The sequence below is a fragment of the Canis aureus genome, chromosome 21, assembly GCF_053574225.1.
Source record: "Canis aureus isolate CA01 chromosome 21, VMU_Caureus_v.1.0, whole genome shotgun sequence".
Classification (NCBI taxonomy): domain Eukaryota; kingdom Metazoa; phylum Chordata; class Mammalia; order Carnivora; family Canidae; genus Canis; species Canis aureus.
Window position 1 is genome coordinate 50,037,244 of NC_135631.1, and position 21,947 is coordinate 50,059,190.

Consider the following 21,947-nt stretch of genomic DNA (forward strand, 5'->3'; position numbering starts at 1 on the left):
AAAGTAAAGCTGAGAAAGTAAGCCAGGTGTCAGCCTTACTCAGACTGTCATGACTTTGGGCTAATGGGTACTATAATCTGTCTGTTTTCACAATTTTATTGGCACATTCATACCAGTCCATTTATATTTTCCATGCCAGTGCTATTTCAATAAGATGAAGCTTATTATCAGATTTAAATTCTGTAAGATCAAAGGAGGACTTCTATTTTACATTTTCTGTATTAATTCACTATTCTGACCAGAATTTAGTTTTTTAATCTGAAAGTTAACCTGGTGCTAGAGGGATAAGTCCTTTGTTTTTCAGGAGAGAGTTGAATAGAACTGATTTTAAGGGATCAGCAGTTTACTGAAAGGAGAAAAGAGGAGAAACCTCTATCCCAGAAACACAAGGTTAGAGTCTTTAAACTTGAAGTTAGCAAAGGTCAGCAGCAGTTTAAAGCCTTGGTCCATTTTACTTCATCTCTTCACCTCAATTCTAGGTGTCCCTACTCTGTGGCAGGAGTGATTCGAGGGCCAGATTGAACGAGCCCTTTGCCCATTATGATAAGCATTTATAGTATTCTCTCCCATGGTAAAAGTAAGGGTAAAAATTCTCTGGGTAAGTCCCATATACCATGCTAAGTACAACCAGTTCTGGTTTATTCAAGTTTGAGATGTTTTCTCTTAAAAGTTGTGTCTCTGGATCCCTGGGTGGCTCAGCGTTTTAGTGCTGCTTTCAGCCCAGGGGGTGATCCTGGAGACCCAGGGTCTCCACGTCGGGCTCCCCGCATGGAACCTGCTTCTCCCTCTGCCTGTGTCTCTGCCTCTCTCTCTGTGTGTCTCTCATGAATGAATGAATGAATGAATGAATGAATGAATGAATAAAAAAAATAAATCATATATATATATATATATATATATATATATATGGTAAAAAAGTTTGTTACCAGGGGATGCCTGGGCTGCTCTGTGGTCGAGCATCTGCCTTAGGCTCAGGTTGTGATCTGGGGTCCTGGGATTGAGTCCCACATCACGCTCCTCACAGGGAGCCTGCATCTCCCTCTGCCTTTGTCTCTGCCTCTCTCTCTGTCTCTCGTGAATAAATAAATAAAATCTTTAAGAGAAAAAAAAGCTTGTTACAGGAAGGTAGAATTAGTGATGAGTCATAGAGTTTAGGATGATAGACTCAATGTTGGGCAAGAGATGGTTGTGACTCATTGATATGCATCTGGAAGTGATGCTTCAGGGAATTAGTGGGAATCCTGAAATGTCACAAAGATCACATATGACCTTTTTTAGGAGGGAAGGAGCAGAAATACTCAGGATGTCAATATGTGTAGGAAGCAAGCAGCCCCGCACGCTTAGATTTTAAAAGGCATATGGGGAAAGACTAAAAGTGGGTTTCTGACCTGGGGCAGTTGCTCCAGTGGTCAGCTTCTCAGTGGAGGCTTCAGGAGAATCATCTAGATGAGATTAAAGGGATATTTTGTGATTGCTTGCAACTAATTAGGGTTTGCCCCTCTAATGTCCTGTGAAATCGGGCTGAGTTTTTTAAAGGGACCATAAAACTGGGAGATCTGTGACTTGACAGTGAGCCAGAGTTTCTTTCATTTTTTTTTTTTTTAAGATTTATTTATTTATTCATTCAGAGAGAGCGAAGAGACAGAGGCAGAGGGAGAAGCAGGCTCCCCGCAGGAAGCCCGACGTGGGACTCGATCCCGGATCTCCAGGATCACACCCCGGGCTGCAGGCGGCGCTAAACTGCTGCGTCACCGGGGCTGCCCTGAGCCAGAGTTTCATGGGGACTTTTTTTTTTTTTTTTATATATGATAGTGAGAGAGAGAGAGAGAGAGAGAGAGGCAGAGACACAGGCAGAGGGAGAAGCAGGCTCCATGCACCGGGAGCCCGACGTGGGATTCGATCCCGGGTCTCCAGGATCGCGCCCCGGGCGAAAGGCAGGCGCTAAACCGCTGCGCCACCCAGGGATCCCTCATGGGGACTTTTAATAGCCCCTCACACAATAGCTCAGTGATAAAGACAAGGAATTCTGATATAAATAAATAGGCCAGTTAAGTGGATTTGTAACTGGTGTGAGAGCTGTACCTATACAATTATGATTAATAAAATGCTAACATGGAAGTAAGGTCTCTAATGGAGTTCAGCTTTAGCTCCATCCTCAATACTCCGATTTGAATGACAATATGGAATTGCTGTAGCAAACATACTCAAGGTTGTAAGGAGAGGTCTTGAATCCTTTATTTTCTTTCCTTTCTAAGTAAATATATAATTCAATTATTGCTTTGTTTTTATCCAGGCAGTGAACCTATCTGATTGGTCAGCATCTAAGATGGCTGATTAGAAGACCACTTAGTGGTGGGTTGGTACTGCACCTGCCAGGGTGCTCACGCTCCCCCTCCATCTGCAGACTGCTAAATTTTAGTGTACACCCCTGCCCACCTCCCAACATTCCATGCAGTTAGGCCACGACTCACTTAGCAGGGTGGATTTCTTTCTTTCTTTCTTTTTTTTTTTCTTCCTTTGATTTACTTGTTCCAGGCAGCCTGCTGGACTTTGGGAAGATCTCTGGTTCTAGATTTTGGCATTAAGGTGTGGAAAGAGTCCGCTTCATGCTCAGACCCAAGCCTTATTCTCTACCAGGTCTTACTGTGCCATTATTGGACACTGCCATGCATGTCATCTGCTGTGGGGCTGTGGCAGACAGAAGGAGCAGGATGGGCTTGGTAGTGTTGGACATTCTTGGGTCCCAAGAAAACTTGACTTGGATTCTTCACGTAAATGACAGAAAACTAGTAGGAATCATGAATGCCTGGGTGACAGCACGAAGTTCTCCAAGCTCCAGACTGACCGACATAATGGACCAGATTTCAGACATGAAATTTAATCATGGGAATTCTTTTATTTTATTTTTAAAGATTTTATTTATTTATTCATGACAGACACAGAGAGAGGCAGAGACACAGGCAGAGGGAGAGAAGCAGGCTGCATGCAGGGAGCCCGACGCAGGACTCGATCCTGGGTCTCCAGGATCACACCCTGGGTCAAAGGCAGTGCCAAACCGCTGGGCCACCAGGGTTGCCCAGGGAATTCTTTTAGATGGTGATAGGGCTACTTATTCTGCAATGGTCCGTGTAAGGCAGGAAGGGGAGCAGTGAGGGCCAGACATGGATTCTGTATGGGGAAGAATGCCCTGTAACCATCAAAGGTGTGCACTTCAGGAGACCCTGCAGTAGGGAATGGACAGCTTCTGTGTGAGGAGGCAGAAAGGAAACTCCATCACGATGATAGTCAGAGGCTGGAGTCCTTCATGCAAGTAAGGCCTAGAGCTCTTCAAGCTCTTACAGAGAGATTTCCCAAATGTGTTGGGCAGGCCGAGGATCAAGCTGACCTCTGTTCTGTCCCCCCAGAGTTTCATGTACCTTTTAGAGTTTTCTCCAAACCTTGTGGGGCTGAGTTTAGTTTTTCCAAGAAATCCAGTTTCTCTCAGATTATTGAGGGTCTCTGATAATGTGAATTTACCTCCTGAATCTAACTCAGTCTTCTTCAGGCATCTGCTGTGTGCTTTGCTCTGTTGGGAGCAAACATGATAATAAAAGTAGTGTCAGAAGCAAGTCTAGATATCAAGATACACAAGGCATAAAATGCAGGAGACTAGGCCACTGTCAAACTAAGAAACTTGGGATTCGGCAAAAAAAAATGTTGTATTGGCAGAAACTTAGAAGGGAATGGTTTGCGGAGACCTAATCCAGCAGGTAATGGAATAGATTAGCATATTTAAATAACACAATGTTGATGGGAATTTACTTAAAACTCTAACGTTGTCATTTGTGAACCATGCCCTGTTCTTTACTGAATACTAAAAAAACAAACAAAAAAAACCCAGACCCCACAAACTCCATCTCTAGACCTCCACTCTGAATACTTAACTGATATATTGTTAAAGGTTTTATTTATTTATTTATTTATTTATTTATTTATTTATTTATTTATGATAGTCACAGAGAGAGAGAGAGAGAGAGAGAGAGAGGCAGAGACACAGGCAGAGGGAGAAGCAGGCTCCATGCACCGGAAGCCCAACGTGGGATTCGATCCCAGGTCTCCAGGATCGTGCCCTGGGCCAAAGGCAGCCGCTAAACCGCTGCGCCACCCAGGGATCCCCCTAACTCATATTTTACTTGATATACCAGATGCTGAGATGATTTTCCATGAATCAGTTTAAATTTTTTTATTTTTGATTTTTTAAATTTATTTATGATAGTCACACACACACACACACAGAGAGAGAGAGAGAGAGAGAGAGGCAGAGACACAGGCAGAGGGAGAAGCAGGCTCCATGCACCGGGAGCCCAATGTGGGATTCGATCCTGGGTCTCCAGGATCGCGCCCTGGGCCAAAGGCAGGCGCCAAACTGCTGCGCCACCCAGGGATCCCCCATGAATCAGTTTAAATACAAATTACCATTTCACATCATGTGAAAGAGTTAATATATCAACATCTGGCCATTCTTCTTTACTACAAAGATTCTGTGACTCCATTAACATTGAATGTGCTCTGCTCTGCTGTGTTATCCTTTTCTGCTCTTGAGATTTAGACTTGACGGCTAAGAGCACATGTCCGATGGCCAGACGCCCTTACCTCCTGGACAGCACCAAGTGTGACGTATGCTTACTTCTTAGCCGCCTGAAACTGCTGAGGGAGCCGTCCTGTTCTATTTGTATCTCATTGCTGCTCTGACATTTCTAACTTGTGGCAGATATGCTTCCACACATATGCTTCCTTTTACATTATGTATCCTCAGGACCTCACCACCTATCGTTTGCTGGAGGAGAGAGGCGGGGCAGTCTCATTTTATCTCTGTAATGTAGTTAATTACAAATTCACACCGCCTACTCTGACCTCATCAGAAATCTGTTTGGATCATGGGGTACAGTGAAGAACACCTGGCTCTCAGGGCACAGTTCCAGGGACCCATTGGATGTACATGCTGTTTTCACATCTTTGAAGCTGTTTGTGTCTTTCAGGATCCTAGACTTAAAATTTAGATACATTGAAGAGTAGATTTAGTGAAGAGTGGTGTTTGTTCCTTTCTACAGTAAGTCTGAGGTGGCACGCAGAATAGTATAGCTCAAGGAGGGAAATTCCATTCTGTTGTCTCTGTCCTGATTTATTCTGCATCCAACACAGTGAAGGTAAGACGCCTGGTTAGTCTTGAGCTGTCTTTAGCTGGAACGCCTGTGCCATTTCAGAGCTGGGCACCAGGCGCCCTGATGTGTCAGATGAGGGCTTATTTAGTATGCTGGCCTGCCTGCTAATGTTTACTGCTTTCGATTCAGCTCCCTGTACACTTAACATTCCTTTTATAATCACAGCTGCTTGAAATGCCAGTAGGTATGTTCTTAGGGCTCCAATTTTTGCCAGCAGGTTCACTGGGAAAAAAAAAGTAGCAGAAAGAAAGGGGGCACAAGTTTCACTCCATGGATAATTACGTGTTCCTTCAAGAGGTTGGCACTCGTCAGCATCCACCCTGGGAGCCGGTCCAGGAGTGCAGATGAGCAACAAGTATGCTTGGAGTGAATGGGTCTTCAGCTAACCAAGGGAGCATAAAAGATGCTCTGTTTGGAGAAAAGAAAGCAGATAATCAGTTGACAACACATATTTACTGTTAGTGTTCCAAATTTGGATCCTGAAAAATAAGAGCTGAGCACTTAGATGTTGAGTCTTGCCAACAGAGAGTAATTTGAATTAGAACTCCAAGTCATGGGCAGCCCGGGTGGCTCAGTGGTTTAGCGCTGCCTTCAGCCCAGGGCATGATCCTGGAGACCTGGGATCAAGTCCCATGTCAGGCTCCCTGCATGGAGCCTGCTTCTTCTTCAGCCTGTGTTTCTGCCTCTCTCTCACTCTCTCTCTCCTTTCTGTGTATTCTCATGAATAAATAAATAAAATCTTTAAAATAAAAAAAACAACACCAAGTCATTATACTTCTATCTTGATTCTCAGGCCAAGGGCAGTGTGAGCACGTGTGTACGTGTGTGTATGTGTGTGTGTACGTGTGTAGAATTTGAGACAAGAGGCTTGTAAGGGTTCTTGTCCTGTGTGTTTTTTCTAATCTGGGAAATAGGATGCTGCAGGGGCTTAGGTTTCAAAGTCGCAAATGCTTGCTTGTAAGTATAGCTGTGAAGGAAGCACTTAATCAAATTCAGCTCTTGAAAGATGATCCGTTCACCAGATGTTTATCCCGGTACCTGCCTTCCCTTTTTATACCAAGTTTATGCTTACCAGAGTTGGGTGGACTCCCTGAGTGTACCCTTAGCTCTGGCTGTCCTCGAGGCAGGTTTAGTTATAGTTAGGGGCGAAACCCAGAGGGAAGGACACGGGAAACATCATGGTGGCAAAGGTCGTAGAGCAATGGAGGGATTAACAGTCTCATTTCTCCGAAGGCGCAAATACCTGCCGTCTGTATTCTCCACCCCTCCACAGCCGCTTCCTGCCCTCCTTCAGGAGGTGCTCAGGAGTAGGCAGGTGAGCAGGGACATTCCCACTTGAGAAGGCCTTCGTGAGAGTTGCATCTTCTAGAAATTCATCACTGCAGGGCATCTTCTGGTAGAATTAGGAATAAAACTGCAATAGCCGCTTGACCAGAGTGACCCAGGCAGGAGTCCGGCATCGTTGGCAGCAGGAAGTGACCGCCTAGTTGGAAACTTGAAACTTGAAAGCGGCCCTGGACCCAACGGGAGGAGAAAGCAGCTCATCCAGACACGCCAGAAACTTGAGCTTGTCCGCTTTTGGAGCTCGCACCTCAGAAGCCTTGGAGAAACATCCTTGGGTTGTGACCTGGTCCACACACGTCTGCATGGGTGTCTATGTGAAGACACGAGATAACAGTTCTTAGATGTGACGCCCTGTTTTTCTTCAAGTCCGCATAAGCGTGATGGCCTTAAAACTTAGCACTTTAAAGGGGTCCTGCCCTCCCCCCCGCGTATTCTGGGGGAAAATGCAAAAATGCAGTTATGGGGAGCTGAGGCTCACCGAGGCTGAGTGACTTGCCAGAAGCCCCCCACCCTCAGGTGGCAAGACCGGGACGGACGTCGTCTGGTTCCGCTCCCCGGGCTCGCGGGGCCGCACCCCTCCTCCGAGCCTCGTCAGGGGGTCCGGGTCCCAGCCGTGGAGGCGGGTCCGCGGGGCCGCACGGTGGGGCCCGGGGGGGGGGGGGCGTCCCGGCGGCCCCGGGCCCTGAGCAGCCTCCGCCCTCTCTGTCTCCTCAGATGCCGCCCTTACGAGGACTGCTGTGGCTCCCGGTGCTGCGTGCGGGCGCTGTCTATCCAGCGGCTGTGGTACTTCTGGTAGGTCCCGCCCCTCCCGGGGAGCGCAGGCCCCGCCTCCCGGAGCGGCGCCTCTTACGGCGCGGACCACGCGGACCACGGCGTCCTCCGGCCGGCTCGTGGCCGTGACCCAGCGCCGCTCCGAGGCCAGGCGGCCCGCCGGCCACCTTCCAGCCCCGCGAGGGACGGCAGAGCGGCCGGACGCCCGGACTGCGGAGCGGGGCCCGGGCCGTGGCCGACGGGGCGCACCTCCCCTCGATACCGGGGCCGCCCCCTGCCGCGCCTCTGAAACGGCCGCGAGGACGCCACGGGGTCGGGGTCAGCGCCGGCGGGGCGGGGCGGGGCGGGGCCGGATGTGCCGGAAGGCGGGTGGGCGGGCACTTCCGGCGCGCAGCACCCTGCCCCGCCCCCCGGGGGACCCCGCAGCGCCCTGCTGACCTCGGGCTCCGCCGTTTCTGGCTTCCGAGGCCTCCAGGACTCTTACTAATAAGCACGTCGCAGCGGCCACGTGAAACGTTCTGTGAGGTTTTCTGTTTCCCTTCCGACCGCCGGCCCCAGGCCGCGGTTACGGAAAACACTGGTGAGCGGGCTCCGTGGCTCCGAGGCTGCCTTCGGGTCACGGCGCACCCTGGCCTGGCCGCCGCTGGGGCTGGCGTTGACCTCTCCGGCCTCCGTGTCACTACTTCCGGCCAGCCCCCGGAGCCAGGTGCCATGCTGGTGCCTAAAACTCTGTAAGAGAAGGTAATTTTTTTTTTTTTTAATTTAAGCCTAAGATTTTCTAAGTGTCTCCATCTCTGGGTGCGCTTCAAGGTGGAGTGGGCCAGGACGGGAGGACCAGGAGGGGCGGCACTTCAAGCTTTGCCTAGCCTCATGGATCCTTCCCACCAGTTTTCCCCCAGGGGGCCTTGCAGTACGAGGAGGCAGGACTGTCTGGGGGTAAGAATCCTGAAATAGGAAGTTATGCCACGTGGCCTGAAGCACCAGATGTTCCTCACAGTGAAACGCTCCTCAAAGTTAAAAAAATTTGTCAAGGTTTTGGTATTATGTGATTTTTTTCTTTTTCTTAATTGGGAGTCCAGGGAGTGCCTTGGTGGCTCATTCGGTGAAGCATCTGACTCTTCATTTCAGCGCAGGTCGTGATCTTGGGGTCATGAGATCCAGCCCCATGTTGGGCTCTGCACCTGCTTAGGATCCTCTCTTTCCCTCTGCCCCTACCCTCCCTCAGGGGAAAAAAAAAAAAAAATTGAGAGTCTAGGCGAAAGGTGAGGGCCTAGAAACTAAAACACCTTTTGTTAGCTTTCCCAGGAAGCTTTACCTGAACCAGCAGTCAGGTGCCTTTGAACTACTCATCAGAATCACTTGTCAGAGTTGGGGTGCATTGGTAAGATAGCACGCAGGGAGTTAGTGGGACCCCTACACAGAGACATCTCGTGAGGGCCATCAAATCAGAGGATCCAGATGCGGGAAGATGTGGTCAAGTTATAAGTGTTGAGATTCTGACAACAGGTTCTCTATAGCCAGAGAACTCCTCGAGGTATAATTTTTTTTTTTAAGATTTTATTTATTTATTCATGAGAGAGACAGAGAGAGAGAGGCAGAGGCACAGGCAGAGGGAGAAGCAGGCTCCATGCAGGGAGCCCGACATGGGACTCGATCCCAGGACTCCAGAATCACGCCCTGGGTGGAAGGCAGGCGCTAAACTGCTGAGCCACCCCGGCTGCCCTCAAGGTATAATTTTGAGGGGTGCCAGCTAAAGTCAAAGGATGCCTGGGTTCTGCTCCAAGCCCTCCTCCTCTCAGTAAACATGAAGTGTCTGGTGTGTACCAGGGTCCCGTGGAGAGGCACCTCCCGTAGTCAGGCTCCTAAAAGGCACAGATGTCTCAATAGGTAATTGTATGTAGAGAGTTTTAAACCAGTGTCCTGGAGACACAAGATGGAGCCTCTGATGCCAGAGAAGTTGGGAAGAGCTGGCAAAGCTTCTGACCTCGGGTCTCAGAGAGGGTGTTCTGTGCAAAGGACCCACATGTTGATGGGACAGAGCTAAGAAGAGCCAAAGTGGTGAGAGTGTCAGGAAACTCATGTGGGGGGGCAGGTGTTTGGGAGAGAGGCACAGGGATGGGAATATGGAGCTGGACATAGAGGGAAGGAAGGGCTGCTCTCCTGGGTCCCACCTCGTTTCTGAAGACTTCTGTCTCCTTACATAGAACAAAGGTTTAAGATGAAAATGCTTTCAAAAGGCCCTGCCAGTTCTAAAAAATTTGACTCACACGGTGTGAATGAAATCATGAGGATTAGAAAAACTAGACCAGTAGCACCTTTGGTAGAGCTGGAAAGCACACTGGGAAGGGTTAGCGAGGTGCATGAGGCCTGCTGCGGGTGCCTCCCACTCCGGAGACACAAGATGGAGCCTCTGATGCCAGAGGCATGCACCTGGGTCTGCATAGGCCTGGGAAGAAGTGCACCTGGCAGGGTTAGTGTGGTGCATGAGGCCTGCTGCAGAGCGCCGCCACTCCAGGGAGCTGAATGCACCTGGGTCTGCATAGGGACAGTGCATTCAAGGAGAGAACCAAGTGTTGGGGGGAGGGCAGGAAGGAATTGGAAAAAACAACTTGAGCTGAACAAATCAGACTACTTTCGACAATAGAAAAGGCAGAAAATTCCTGTCTTAATCCTGGAAAGCTCCCCAAACCTGCTCAGCAGTGAAAAGGAACTTGTAGAACACCATCCTCAGTACTTCAAAGAACTGCCTCTCTTCCTCTACCACTCCTGTTCCCTAACTGAGGTCCTGCTTTCTCTCTTTCAATATTACTATAAATTCATTTTGCTGCCCCCTTATCAGTTTCTCTCTTAAAATAAGTTCTTTCAGAGTAATATTTCAATGAGGAATGACTCTGATGATGACTGATACCTAAGCTGGCCATTGGTCCCCTGCCATGTGACTTTGCCCTGTCCCTGCCTTGTACTTACTTTATATCAGTCTAAAGTATGAGGTGCGATATCGTTCTTACTTGGCTAGCAAAAGAATAATTCCTTTTGATAGTGTAATCCGCATGGCAGCTTATCTCATGGAAGGGACCCATATCTCAGAGGTCTTGTGCATTTTCTAATCCAGGCGCCGGGTCTCTTAGGAGTAAGTGGCAAGGTTATTTGAAAAGGTAAACCTTTGTGGACAGTCAGCCTCTCTATGCTTCATATTCCTGCTCAGATACTTAGAGTTGGACCCACTGTTGAATGTACGATTATAATTGAGTCCACCAGAGGGAAATTGGTTTTAAGAGCTCGAACGGCTCCCTGTGTGATTCCAGCATCTCAGTGGTGAGATGCCAGGCCCCTGCACCGTGGAGCTCCTTTAGCTCCCCGGCCATGCTCTGGGGCCTCTCGCCCGCCTAGCTTCCTGCTGGAGCATAGATGCTGTTCTTTCCAGCCAGAACGTGCCTTGCCTCCTCTTCAGCTTGCCTCTTTTCTTTCCATTCTTCAGAACTCAGCTCGGATGTTGAAGGAAAAGAAGTTTTTCTGATTGCCTCGCTATAATACCTACCCTTGTTTAAAACCTGTTGCACTGAATTGTACACTTAAAAGTGGTGACAAGGGTCAATTTTATATGTATTTCACCATACACCCCCCCTCCCTTGATTGCACCTTAATTTTTCTTTCTTAGCACTTACTAGAGTTGTAAATCACTGATTTTGTAAATTTGTTGTTTGCTGTTCTCCTCTACTAGAACTCAGGTTTAATGGGTTGAGAGGGACCTCACCATATTCTCTGTAATGCATAGCATGGTGCTGGGAGCAGAGCAGATGCTTAAAATTGTTCAGTGAATAATGAATTAGAAGACAGGTCAGAGAGCCACAATTTCTGCCCTTTCCTGAATAATTTCCTGTCCTATGCCTCTGAACTATCTTCCTACTCCACGTTCCTACTATCTTCCTACTCCACGTTCCAAGGTTGTCCAGTAAATACTGATTGACTTATCAGTGAATAAGTGTCTTCTTACACTTAACATCATACTAATAAAGTCTTTATCATCTGCCTTTTTTCTTAAATTTCATGTATGTATGGCCAGACTCCTTTAAACCATGGCACAGCCGGCTCTGCTGCATGTTCGTCTTTCACAAGGCAGTATGCTGCCCACATAGTATGGCTATACTGGCTGAGGTTCTGGAGGGTTGCATGAGTCCCATTGTAATGTCAGGTCTGAGATATGCAGGAGCTTCCCAGCCATGTCTGTGCAGGACAGACAGCTTGGTTCTTCTCAGAACGACTTCCCTTGTTTCAGGAAGAAAAGGTATGGTGCAAATGTGAGGTGGGAAGAAGCCATGCAGTCGTTTATTGAATGCCAGCAGTGTGACCATCTCTGAGAACTCCTAGATGAGCTGGACAGAGGTCCTGTCATCAAAGCATTCAGCTCTACTGTTCGTTAGATTTTAAGATCACAGTAGGGGAATGTCAGCCATACCTAGAGATTTTATATATGCAGCTTTTCTATTGACTGTGAGTATTTTTTCTAGTCCTGTAGTTTTTTCTATAATGAGGGTGTGCTCTAGGAAGGTCACCATTTAAAATTTCTTTGGGAATATTCACGTTACAATGAAGAGAAAACTGCTAGGAAGGATAAATGTGCTTGTCCTTGTTGCTTCCTGGGCAAAGAATGGAAAACGGAGGACATGGACAGTGAGGCAAAAGCCGGATTGGCCGTGGCCTTGTGTTCAAACATTGAGATTGAGGTTGAGAAGGCATCTCCTGTTTTGACTAAAATGACCGAGTTGAGGTGAGAGCTATGGACGGGAAGTGCTTGTACCAACCCTTCGAAGGCAGCTGACCATTTGGAGCTGAGAACTCTCCCTTAGCTTCTCAGTGTGAGTTCCATTCGGGGGCATCCCAGAAGTCCACCCAGGAACGTCCGGGGGGAGATGTGAGGGGAAGGCCAGCCTGAGGAGCCAGGTGCTGAGCCCCGCCCTGTGGCCCCCTGCCCTCGGGATCGCCGAGCCCCCCGGCCCCCCTATCGGCCCTGAGCACCACCTCACCACTGTGCTCTTGCTCAGGTTCCTCCTGATGATGGGCGTGCTCTTCTGCTGCGGAGCCGGCTTCTTCATCCGGAGGCGCATGTACCCCCCGCCGCTGATCGAGGAGCCTGCGTTCAACGTGTCCTACACCAGGCAGCCCCCAAACCCCGCTCCAGGTCAGCCCACCCCTCTGTCCTTGTCTCTCCTCTCTGCAGTTTTTGTGTCTCTGCAAGCATTTAAAAAGGTCCCTGCTATCGGATATGCTAAGAAGAATAAATTCAGGCCATATTTATTCAATTAAGTTCCGGTGATCAACCTTACTGTGCATTTGTGCTAATGAAAAGTGTGGATTGTATTTCTAATATGTTTACCTAATTAGTGGTGCACCTTTTATGCAGTTCATATATGCATATAGTTTGCTCTTTTTCCTTAAAAAATCATAGCATGTATAAATTTCTATGTACAAACAGCAGTGTCTCTGTCATTCATAATGCATCCGGGCTAAATATTAATGATGCTGCTAAATGGTGATTTGCTTAGATATTATGTCATTGCTGATCATTTGTTTTCTCTTGTTTTGCTTTTTATTCATTCATTCAAGAAGCATTTATTATGCAATTTACTAGGATTCTGAGTACTTATAAATAGTGCTGCTCGAGACATTTTTGTATAAGTTACATTTGGCTTAGTTAGGGAATGTTAGTTACCCAAAGTGGTGCCACAGAGTCAAGAAAACTTAGTGGTTTCCTAATTCTTACAAAATTGCTTTAACTTACCTAAAACTCTCAGGTACTATGGTAGGTGAATTCAGGCTTCCCTCAGGACACAGGCTGGCTCCCTGTTAGGGAGGTTACTTGTGAGATGTTTCCCTTCCCTTTGAGGGAACCACCTGAGGAGGAAGGGATAGAGGGGTGGTTAGGCATTGCTCGTTAGAGCTCCCGTCGTTGGGCCACCGTGTGCCGAGGCTCGGTGGCAGGCCTCCCTCCTACACACGCTGCCCTGCTGCTCCCTGTCACTGTTTCCACCTGGAGAGCTGAGGGCGGGGGTTCTCTCTATGGATCGCACACCACACCTCAAGTAGACAGTTCTAGGAGCAGTTCCTGCCGTGGTCTGTATGTCCTAGAGAAGTGCTACATACAGTATAAGGTTTATAGTTAATAGCACTGTTAACTTAAAATTTTGTGAAGAGAGTTGATCGTACATGAAGTGTTCTTATCATCATCATAATAAATATGGGGGTGATGAATAGATTTATGGCATATATTGTGATGATGTCACTGTATATATTTATTTCCAGACTTACCAAGTTGTATACATTAAATATGTTCAGCTTTGTGTAGGTCAGTCATAACTCAAAAAGGTGGTTTAATAAAAAAAAAAAATTAGGGGGATTGAGAGTAAGAAGTTTTCTCTCACCTGTTCACATGAGGACATGCTGTTCTCAAGATGCAAAGGGAGTAGAGATGGACATTTGTTGATTAGTTCTTTTACACCAGATACTCCTTAGTTGTCTTTTTTTTTTAAATCTTTATTATTTTTTTCAAATGTTACTAAAAGATCTGACTGGTATTTTCTGTAACATTCAGAGGTTGCTGTATGTTAAACTTTCAGAGTAGTCCCACTTTTCACATGTAAGTGGATTTTTATTCTTTCATGTTTGGAAACACTTGAATAGCTTCAAAGTTACACTCTAGCATAGGATGAAGTGCAAATTTTTCGGTTGAAATTGAGGAGGGTGCAAAATTTAATTTCATCTGAATTAGCCTAAGTCAGTCCTTTGATTTTTTTTTCTTCCAAGAAGGAAACAGTAGATCAGACGTATGAGTCAAAGATTTATAAATTTCCTCCTTTTTTTCTTTAATCACTATGTTGATTTGTAGTGCGGGGAAAAGCAGTCATGTCACAGATGCAAGACGCCACGTGTCCTTTGTCCACAGTACTGGCCAGGTGTCAGTTCTGTGGTCCCTTTACTGTCAGGGTGAACATGTGGGGGGCATCTGGAGCCCCGGCTGCATGCCACATAATTCCCCTTGAATGTCTATGGCATCTCGTATTTCCAAATGACAGTGCAGCATGTCCCCCATGTGCCGTCTTTCCCCGTCCTGCCTCTTTTCTGCATGCTGGTGCTCCCTTCCTGAGGTCCTCAGCACCCTTATCAACCGCACCCAATAAGTAGGTATCAGATTCTCATTTTATCCCTGAGCTATGGCTGCTGGAAGTTTCCCAGTCACTGATGTCTTCGAGCTCTTTGTCTCCCACAGTGCCACCAGAAAGTTCTTGATGAAAAAAAAAAAAAAATTAAAAAGCACATAGGTCATATTATTCTTTTGCTTTAAGGTTCTCTGCTCACTTTGCTACCAGCACGTCCACACTCAGCCAAGGACTCAACATCCTTTACAGCCTCATCCCTCCGCCCACGGACTTGCTTCTGCTCAGTGCCCTATGTCAGCCACTTGGTCTCTCATAGCCCTGCTGTCTCACTGGACCCCTGCATGTGCCCTCTGTCTGCTGTCTGCCTGGAAAAGGCCCCCTTAGTGAAATTGTCCCAAGCCACATCTTTGTTGCCTTTCCCTTCTGGGTGCTTTGCCAGGTTCTTTAACAGCATTGATTGTAGTGAGTTTTAATCCCTCTTATGTACTTCGGACCCTTACGGAGCCCATGATTCAGTAGGATTACATCTCCGGCACCAGATGGATTCACATCTGCCGGCTGAGTGATCTGGCCAGCCTGGAGTCAGGATTATAGGGGCCACACTCGGAGCCTGGAGCCCTGCCGTGCTTGAATTGCTCGCTCAGCCCATGTATCCGCACAGCTACTAAGGTGCAGCAGGTACATGGGACACTACCCCACAGCCTGGGTTCCAGCCCTCACTCACCCACTTGTGCAGCATTGAGTCATATGCACAACTGGGTGTGAAAGCCTATATGGTGGCACAAATGACCATATAGTCATCAAACGTGGCGAGAGCTACAGAGGCAAATTGAGGATGTGGGGAAGCCATGTATGTGGGAGGCTGTCTGGTGTACAGGTAGGTGGGACTGAATGTTTAAGTGGGGGTGAGCGGAGAAGGAACGAGGGACCAGGAAGTGGGCAGGGAGGACCCTGTGGTCTTCCTTTCACACCAGCCTTTAACATGCCCACCACGTCTCTGGAGCTCCAGTGCTCCAAACAGCTGTTGTTGATGTCCTGTGACCACAGGACCAACTGCAGGACACCACTGAAGGTGGCATAAACATAGGAGCCTCGGGCAGGGGAGTTCCAAATAAAAAAGAGTCTCTTTGTAGACAGCAGAGAAAGACTAGAAAGGCCAGTCAGCAGCTGTTGAGGGAGAAGCACAGCCTCTCAGACATCTCAGGTAGTGTGGTTTGGCCCCATTCTACCTGTGGTTGGAGGCATTCTCAGGAGTGGGGGCCGTTCATTCCCTCCAAGACCTCTCATGATGCACTGACCATTGGAGCAGCATAAGAGCCCATTCACCACTTGTTGAGAGCATTGGTTTTGGTGAATCACCATCTCTCCCATTTGTGTACTTCATACAGGCCAGTAGCAGCATGAGATAGGCAGTCTCGAAATAGACCAGAGTGTCGTATGAGAATAAGACTTGCTGGGAGCTTTGTCCCATCACTCAATAAACTTTGCTTCACTATTATTCAAAAAAAAAAAAAAAAAAAAAAGAGAGAGAGAGAGAGAAAGAATAAGGTTTGCTTTTTTGTTCCACGGGAGTCGGCAGTTTCCATAATTTCACTACAAAATCAAAGTCGGTGTCATTTGTTCACAGCGCTGAGCTTGGGAGCAACACAAGTGGTTTGATTTGATTTTTTAGAACTAGTAAAAAAAAAAAAAAATAGGGCCTGTTGGCTTTTCAGTGATTCCAGTGTAGATACCCCCCTCATCCTGTCAGTGGGATTCATCCTCTCTGCAGCTGTTTGTGGAGATCCTGTAGCTCTCAGGGCACCGTGCCCTTGGGAATGTGCAGTATAAAAAGAAGGACATGCAGAGCTTGGCACTCTACGGAGAAACTCAGCGCACTAACGTGACATAGTAGGTTCACAAGGTCACTATTATGTCCAGTGCTCAGGAAAACAGTATCTTCATGAAACACAGAATAGCGTTTGTGGATTTGCTAGGGAAATCTCTTCTGCTGACCTGGGGGAGGGCAAGTGTATTCTGGTGAGCTTTGCTTATTCATGAAGAAGAAACAGCAGAAGGTTTTAGAGAACCTATACTTGTGCACTGGGGGACAGGGAGAGGGTAGCAGCTCATAGCCTGGCATGCAGAGGGGCACACGGTGGTGTTCCAGCTGGGACCAGCAGCCCAGGCCAGTGTGGGTGAGTGAAGAGAGGCAGATCTGTACGCTGCAGAGATGCTCCTAACTGGAGGATTGTGGCAGCATCATGGTTCTAGGGGGCTGATGCAGGTTCGAGCACCACTTGGGGGAAGAGACTGACACACGAGGCGTGCAATTGAAGTTCAGAGGCAGGACTCCCAAAGAAACAAAGGCTGAAGCCCAAGGCTGCATTTAGCTCATTTGAGACTCAAGCTCGATGAGGGGGTATCACAGAAGCTGTGTTTTGGGGAACAAAAAAAGTCAAGGCACCTGAGCAGGCCAGGGTCCAGGTCCTTAGGGTTCTTAGGCACCTGGACAGCCCAAGGTCTGTGAGATCAGAGTGGTCCACTTGTTCTTCCGAGCCTAGGCACTTTCTATGCAAAATGGAATCATATGAAGCAAAGCACTGCTCGTTTTAGTTAATCTTTCTATACAGAGGTGGCCAAAATGCAACTTTACATACAGAGTTCTATAAATGCTGTAGCTCCCCAGATATTTCCACGCCATGCTGCTGGCAGGGGCCATGGATACATCCTCCTGGGTGGAGAGGAGAGATGGACTCCCTTCATTTGGAAAACATGAGCCCATGGGCAGCAGCCACTGTGTTCACACAGGAGGACGGGTGTGGCTAAGATATGGTCACGGCTGCCCTCTGAGAACTTGTAGAATGAGGGGGCGTGCAGGTGAGGACGAGGGTCAAAAGATACAAACTTCCAGTGATAAGGTAAATAAGTTCTGAGGACGTAATGCACAGCATGCTGACCATATATAAGCTGCTAAGAGGGTAGATCTTCAAAGTTCTCATCAAAAAGAAAAAAAATACGTAACTCTGCAAGGCAGTTGATGTTAAATAACTTATTGCAGTGATCATTTTATGGTATGAATATATGTAGCAAATCATTATGTTTCTATCTTAAATTTCTACAATGCCCTGTGTCATTATACCTCGATAAAACTGGAAGAAAAAAATAACTTTTCAAACCGTGGCAGAAAACACAAAAGCCTTGGCTAAAGCGGAGCTGTGGGAGGAGAGCTGGGCTGGATTTCAGGGAGACCTGAGCGTTGTTCTCAGCTGAACGTGGTGTGCACCAGATGAAGGTAGGGAAAGGGGTTACGGCGGCCACTGAGGAATGGGTGATTCCCTGTGGCCTCTCTTCTTTCTGGGGTCTCATGTGGCCACCAGCGTGAAGGGTGGGATCAAGGCCACGTAACTGTGGCAGGAGAAGTGTAAAGCTGCGTTTAGGGAAGAGGGTGGGGGGCAACGTTTAGAGTGTGGATCCTGACTGTGTCATCACACCAACAAACAGAGAGAAATCAGAACATTTATGGTGTTCATGTGATTGGTTTCCTTTTTAAATGGTTTCCTTTAATAGTGATTAACGTGACTAACACTGATTAAAAAAAAAACAAAACAGAAGAAGATGGAGCATTCCGTCCAGTATTCCACTGGGAGATGCATCCTTATTCCTGTACAGCGGCGCATTTACGGCGAGTTTGTTGACGGTTTCCTGGCAGTTTAAGGTCTCGATCTTATACTAGATCTGTCCGCTTGCAGCAACTCCAGTGGTCGGACCACATGACACCAACGGCAGGAAAATGGAAATAATGGAGAGTGTGTTTTGATAGTTGAATTGCCCTCCCAGGCAGAACTGCAATTCGGTCTGGGGACAACCTGTTTGTTGGAGCCAGTGGAATAAACAGAATTCTTCTTCAGTGTGACGGGAGGCAGGGGTGGGGGGGCTTCAGGGACATGGAGGTGGCGATGAGACAGCCCCGCCGCCTCTGTCCGCATCTCTAACCTCTAACCTCTGTGGCCCCGAGGTGTTCGTTTATGAACCGCGGCTAAAGGGACGTAGGTGAGCCCTGCACCTGCTGCCTGGCTGCGTGCCTGGCCCTCTGCTGCGCTGCTCGGGGGCGCCCCCTTCAGGATGAAATTATTTTAGAACCGATGGCTTTGGTGAAAGAAGGAAGGTAACTGGCAGTATTTAAGTGATGCGTTTAAAAGTCATAAATGCCAGTGTCCTAATATACTCTCACAGCTACCAGAATACTCCCTGCCAGTCCATCCCTGGGGGCAGAAGGTGACTCGCTGGCCAGATAATTAGGGCGAGCGAGGAACTGTGGTTCTGAGAGCTGTTTCGTCTAGGGAAGCCCAGGAATTCCTGCCTTAGAGCATGGAGTTCCTCCTTGCCAACCAAAAATATTTTTCCAGAAAGTTCGGTGTATCCATCTGATTTTTTCTCTGTCATTCTTACTCTGGTGATTCTCTCTAGCTTTGATGCCACCCCTTTCCTTTTCTAGACACCTCAATCGTTATTTCTTATGATTTGCATTACTCAGTTTATCTAAAGTAGATATGTCTAGAACAGTCTGCCATCTAAAAATGGGAGTTTAATTTTTTTTCCTACCATTTGAAAATGTGAAGGTTTCCCCCCGCCCATAAAAACGTTTAATATCCTTAGCTACTACAAACAGATGACACACTCCACACAGAGTACAGTTCAAAAGGAAAGGCATTTTCTATAGCCGGCCCTGCTGGTAGGCAGTTCATGTTGTTGCCTTAATAACCACAGCATTTCCTTCTATGATCTTTGATCACTGGGGACGGAAACTTCTAGCTCATTTAGGTCTTCTGCTTATGATTCTCGGCTCAACCAATGATGGAGCAAAGACAGAGTTAGAGTCCCTTTGCTGCCCAGCCCACATTTTTTGAAACCTCTCATACTTCAGGGCAGATGACACAAGTCTGAAGTGTGTACCTTCCATGGTTCCTAAGTGCAAAGCTGGTCAGACTGTCCCCACTCACTTCATTTGCATTTAAGATCCTTAGATTACCTTTCACGTCTGCTTCTTTGTCCAGACTTCTCCTGAGCTCATCATCATGAAATTTTCTCCTTAAATGTATTTGAAATGGCTGTTATTTGTTCTTTAAGAGCTGATGTAAGGACAGACGTGGGCCAAGCTAGACAGAGAGCTCCTTGTTGCAGAGAGGCCCCCGGAAGATGTATTGTGTACATACACCTCCTTCTGTCACTTGTCACATGTTTTAAGCACATGCACCATGTGTTAAGTGCCGTGCGTAGCCTCAGTGCATACAGTGGAGTTTAAACAGATGGCCCCTGCCTCTGGGCTCCCAAAGGACAGCAAAGCAGACTGGCAGCAGTGGTAACTCCTGACCTCTGATCAGTAGAAAAATGTGGAGGCTATAGACCCCGAAGTTAAATTATGAAGTTTGAAAGTTTTATTTTCCTATCTTGCACATTCAGGTGGCCTGCAGAACTTCACAGAAACACAACATGCATTTTTCATTGGTTCTGCTGTTTACCTTTTCTTTTGACCTTTTATAAACTTTTAATGTCCTCTAATACATTTCATCTTTTTTTGGAAGACTTTTACAGTGTTGGGGAGATACTTTAATATGTGTTTCTATCTGCTGTTTGATGTATTAATAATATTTTAACTCTTACAAAATACAAATCAAAACCATGAGGAGATCACACCTCACACCGGTCAGAATGGCTAAAACGAACAACTCGGGAAACAACAGATGTTGACGAGGATGTCTGGAGAAGGGGAACCCTCTTGCACTGTTGGTGGGAATGCAACCTGGGGCAGCCACTCTGGAAAACAGTATGGAGGGTCCTCAAAAAGTGAAAAATAGAACTACGCTATCACCAAGCCTTGTACTGCTAGGTCTTTACCCAAAGGATGCAGAAATACAGATTCGAAGGGATACATGCACCCCAGTGTTTATAGCATCATTACTAACAACAGCCAAACTATTGGAAAGAGCCCAAATGTCCACCACCTGAAGAATGGATAGAGAAGATGTGCGCGCATGCACGCGCTTTATTTCTCTCTCTCTGCCTCTGTGTATATATATATATCTCTCCACAATGGAATATTACTCAGCCATCACAAGAATAAAATCTTGACATTTGCAATGTGAATGGAGCTAGAGTATATTATGCTAAGTGAAATAAGTCAGAGAAAGGCAAACACTAGATGATTTCACTCATACATGTAATTTAAGAAACAAAACAGATGAATATATGGGAAGGAAACAAAGGAGAGTGGGGGTGGACAAAACCATAAGAGACGCTTAAGGAAGGAGAACAAACGGGTTTATGGAGGAAGGTGGGTGGGGATCAGCTCAGTGAGTGATGGTATTAAGGAGGGCACCTGCTATGGTGAGCACTGATTGTTATATTTAAGTGATGAATCACTAAATTCCACTCCCCAAACCATTACTACACTATATATTAAATAACTAGAATTTAAATAAAAATCTGAAAAAATTTTTAACTTTTACATCTTTGTGAGGGAAAAGCTATCTAGTGGGAAGCCAAGCCAGATTTGAGACCCATGAAGGTAATAATTACAAAGTGAGCTTAGCAGTGGGTATGTAGCCAACCAGGGATACTTTATTAGTTCTCTTTGATTTATCATAGGCAAAAAGAAGGAGAGAAAAATCATACAAAGTCACAGTATCCTACTGGTCATCAGGTTCAAGCCCACCTTCCAGCTGATGAATAATTACTCTGTATTCTACTCCACACCGCCAAATTGGCCTCCCATCTGTCACCAGAAGCTTCAGTGAAAGAAAGCAAGCTCCAACATTATTTTTGCCACTTTTGGGCACCTCTCACCAGCATTTTTGTTCATGAGGCTTTTACAAACTGGAGAAGTGCATGTTTGTCCCCACGTTCAGTTAATAAAGGCTGGCTAAGAAGTCCGTACTGCTAATTTCCCACAAAAGGAACTCCAGTATTGAGTTTGACAGTTTATTATGCATCTGGGTAGTATCTACTCTTGGAATTAAAAGTAATATGTTGGAGCTCCTGGGTAGCCCAGTCGGTTAAGCAACCAACTCTTGATTTTGGCTCAGGTCATGATCTCAGGGTTATGGGCTCAAGCCACTCATCCGGCTCTGTGCTGAGTGTGGAGCCTGCTTAAGATTCTCTTTCTCAAAAAAAAAAAAAAAAAAAAAAAAAAAAAAGATTCTCTTTCTCCCTCTCCCTTTGCCCCTCCCTGCCTAAAGCAAATTAACATGTCACCATTCTAAACCAACATGGAAGATAGTAATAAACACTTTTTAAGGCACAAAAACAGACTAGATGAGAAGCATTGATGAGATGTAAAAACAAAATTCGGTAATAGTGGAGGACTGCCTGCAATACATATTACAGTGACTCCAAATGTGTTAAAACATCAAGTTGTGTTAAAAATCCAATTATATATACTGCTTCAGAGAAAGGAAAGCTGAAGAATATAACAGAAATAATAGGGGTGCATTAAGGG

General features: G+C 46.7%; 1 protein-coding gene and 1 long non-coding RNA gene across 3 annotated transcripts in view; one reads left to right on the forward strand and one right to left on the reverse strand.

The window, feature by feature from the left end:
• VOPP1 (VOPP1 WW domain binding protein) overlaps window positions 1-21,947 on the forward strand; it is a 99,613-nt gene that overhangs the window by 64,634 nt on the left and 13,032 nt on the right. For both annotated transcript variants that reach the window (XM_077864147.1, XM_077864148.1), the window contains exons 3-4: window positions 7,260-7,337; window positions 12,359-12,495. In XM_077864147.1, coding sequence (XP_077720273.1) covers window positions 7,260-7,337; window positions 12,359-12,495 — 215 coding nt within the window. The remainder of the gene's footprint in view (window positions 1-7,259; window positions 7,338-12,358; window positions 12,496-21,947) is intronic.
• LOC144293068 (uncharacterized) lies at window positions 1,814-7,161 on the reverse strand. The gene is made up of 3 exons (XR_013360571.1): window positions 7,024-7,161; window positions 6,274-6,855; window positions 1,814-5,609 (listed from the first exon to the last, which is right to left on the reverse strand). It is a non-coding gene; the product is annotated as an uncharacterized LOC144293068 (long non-coding RNA).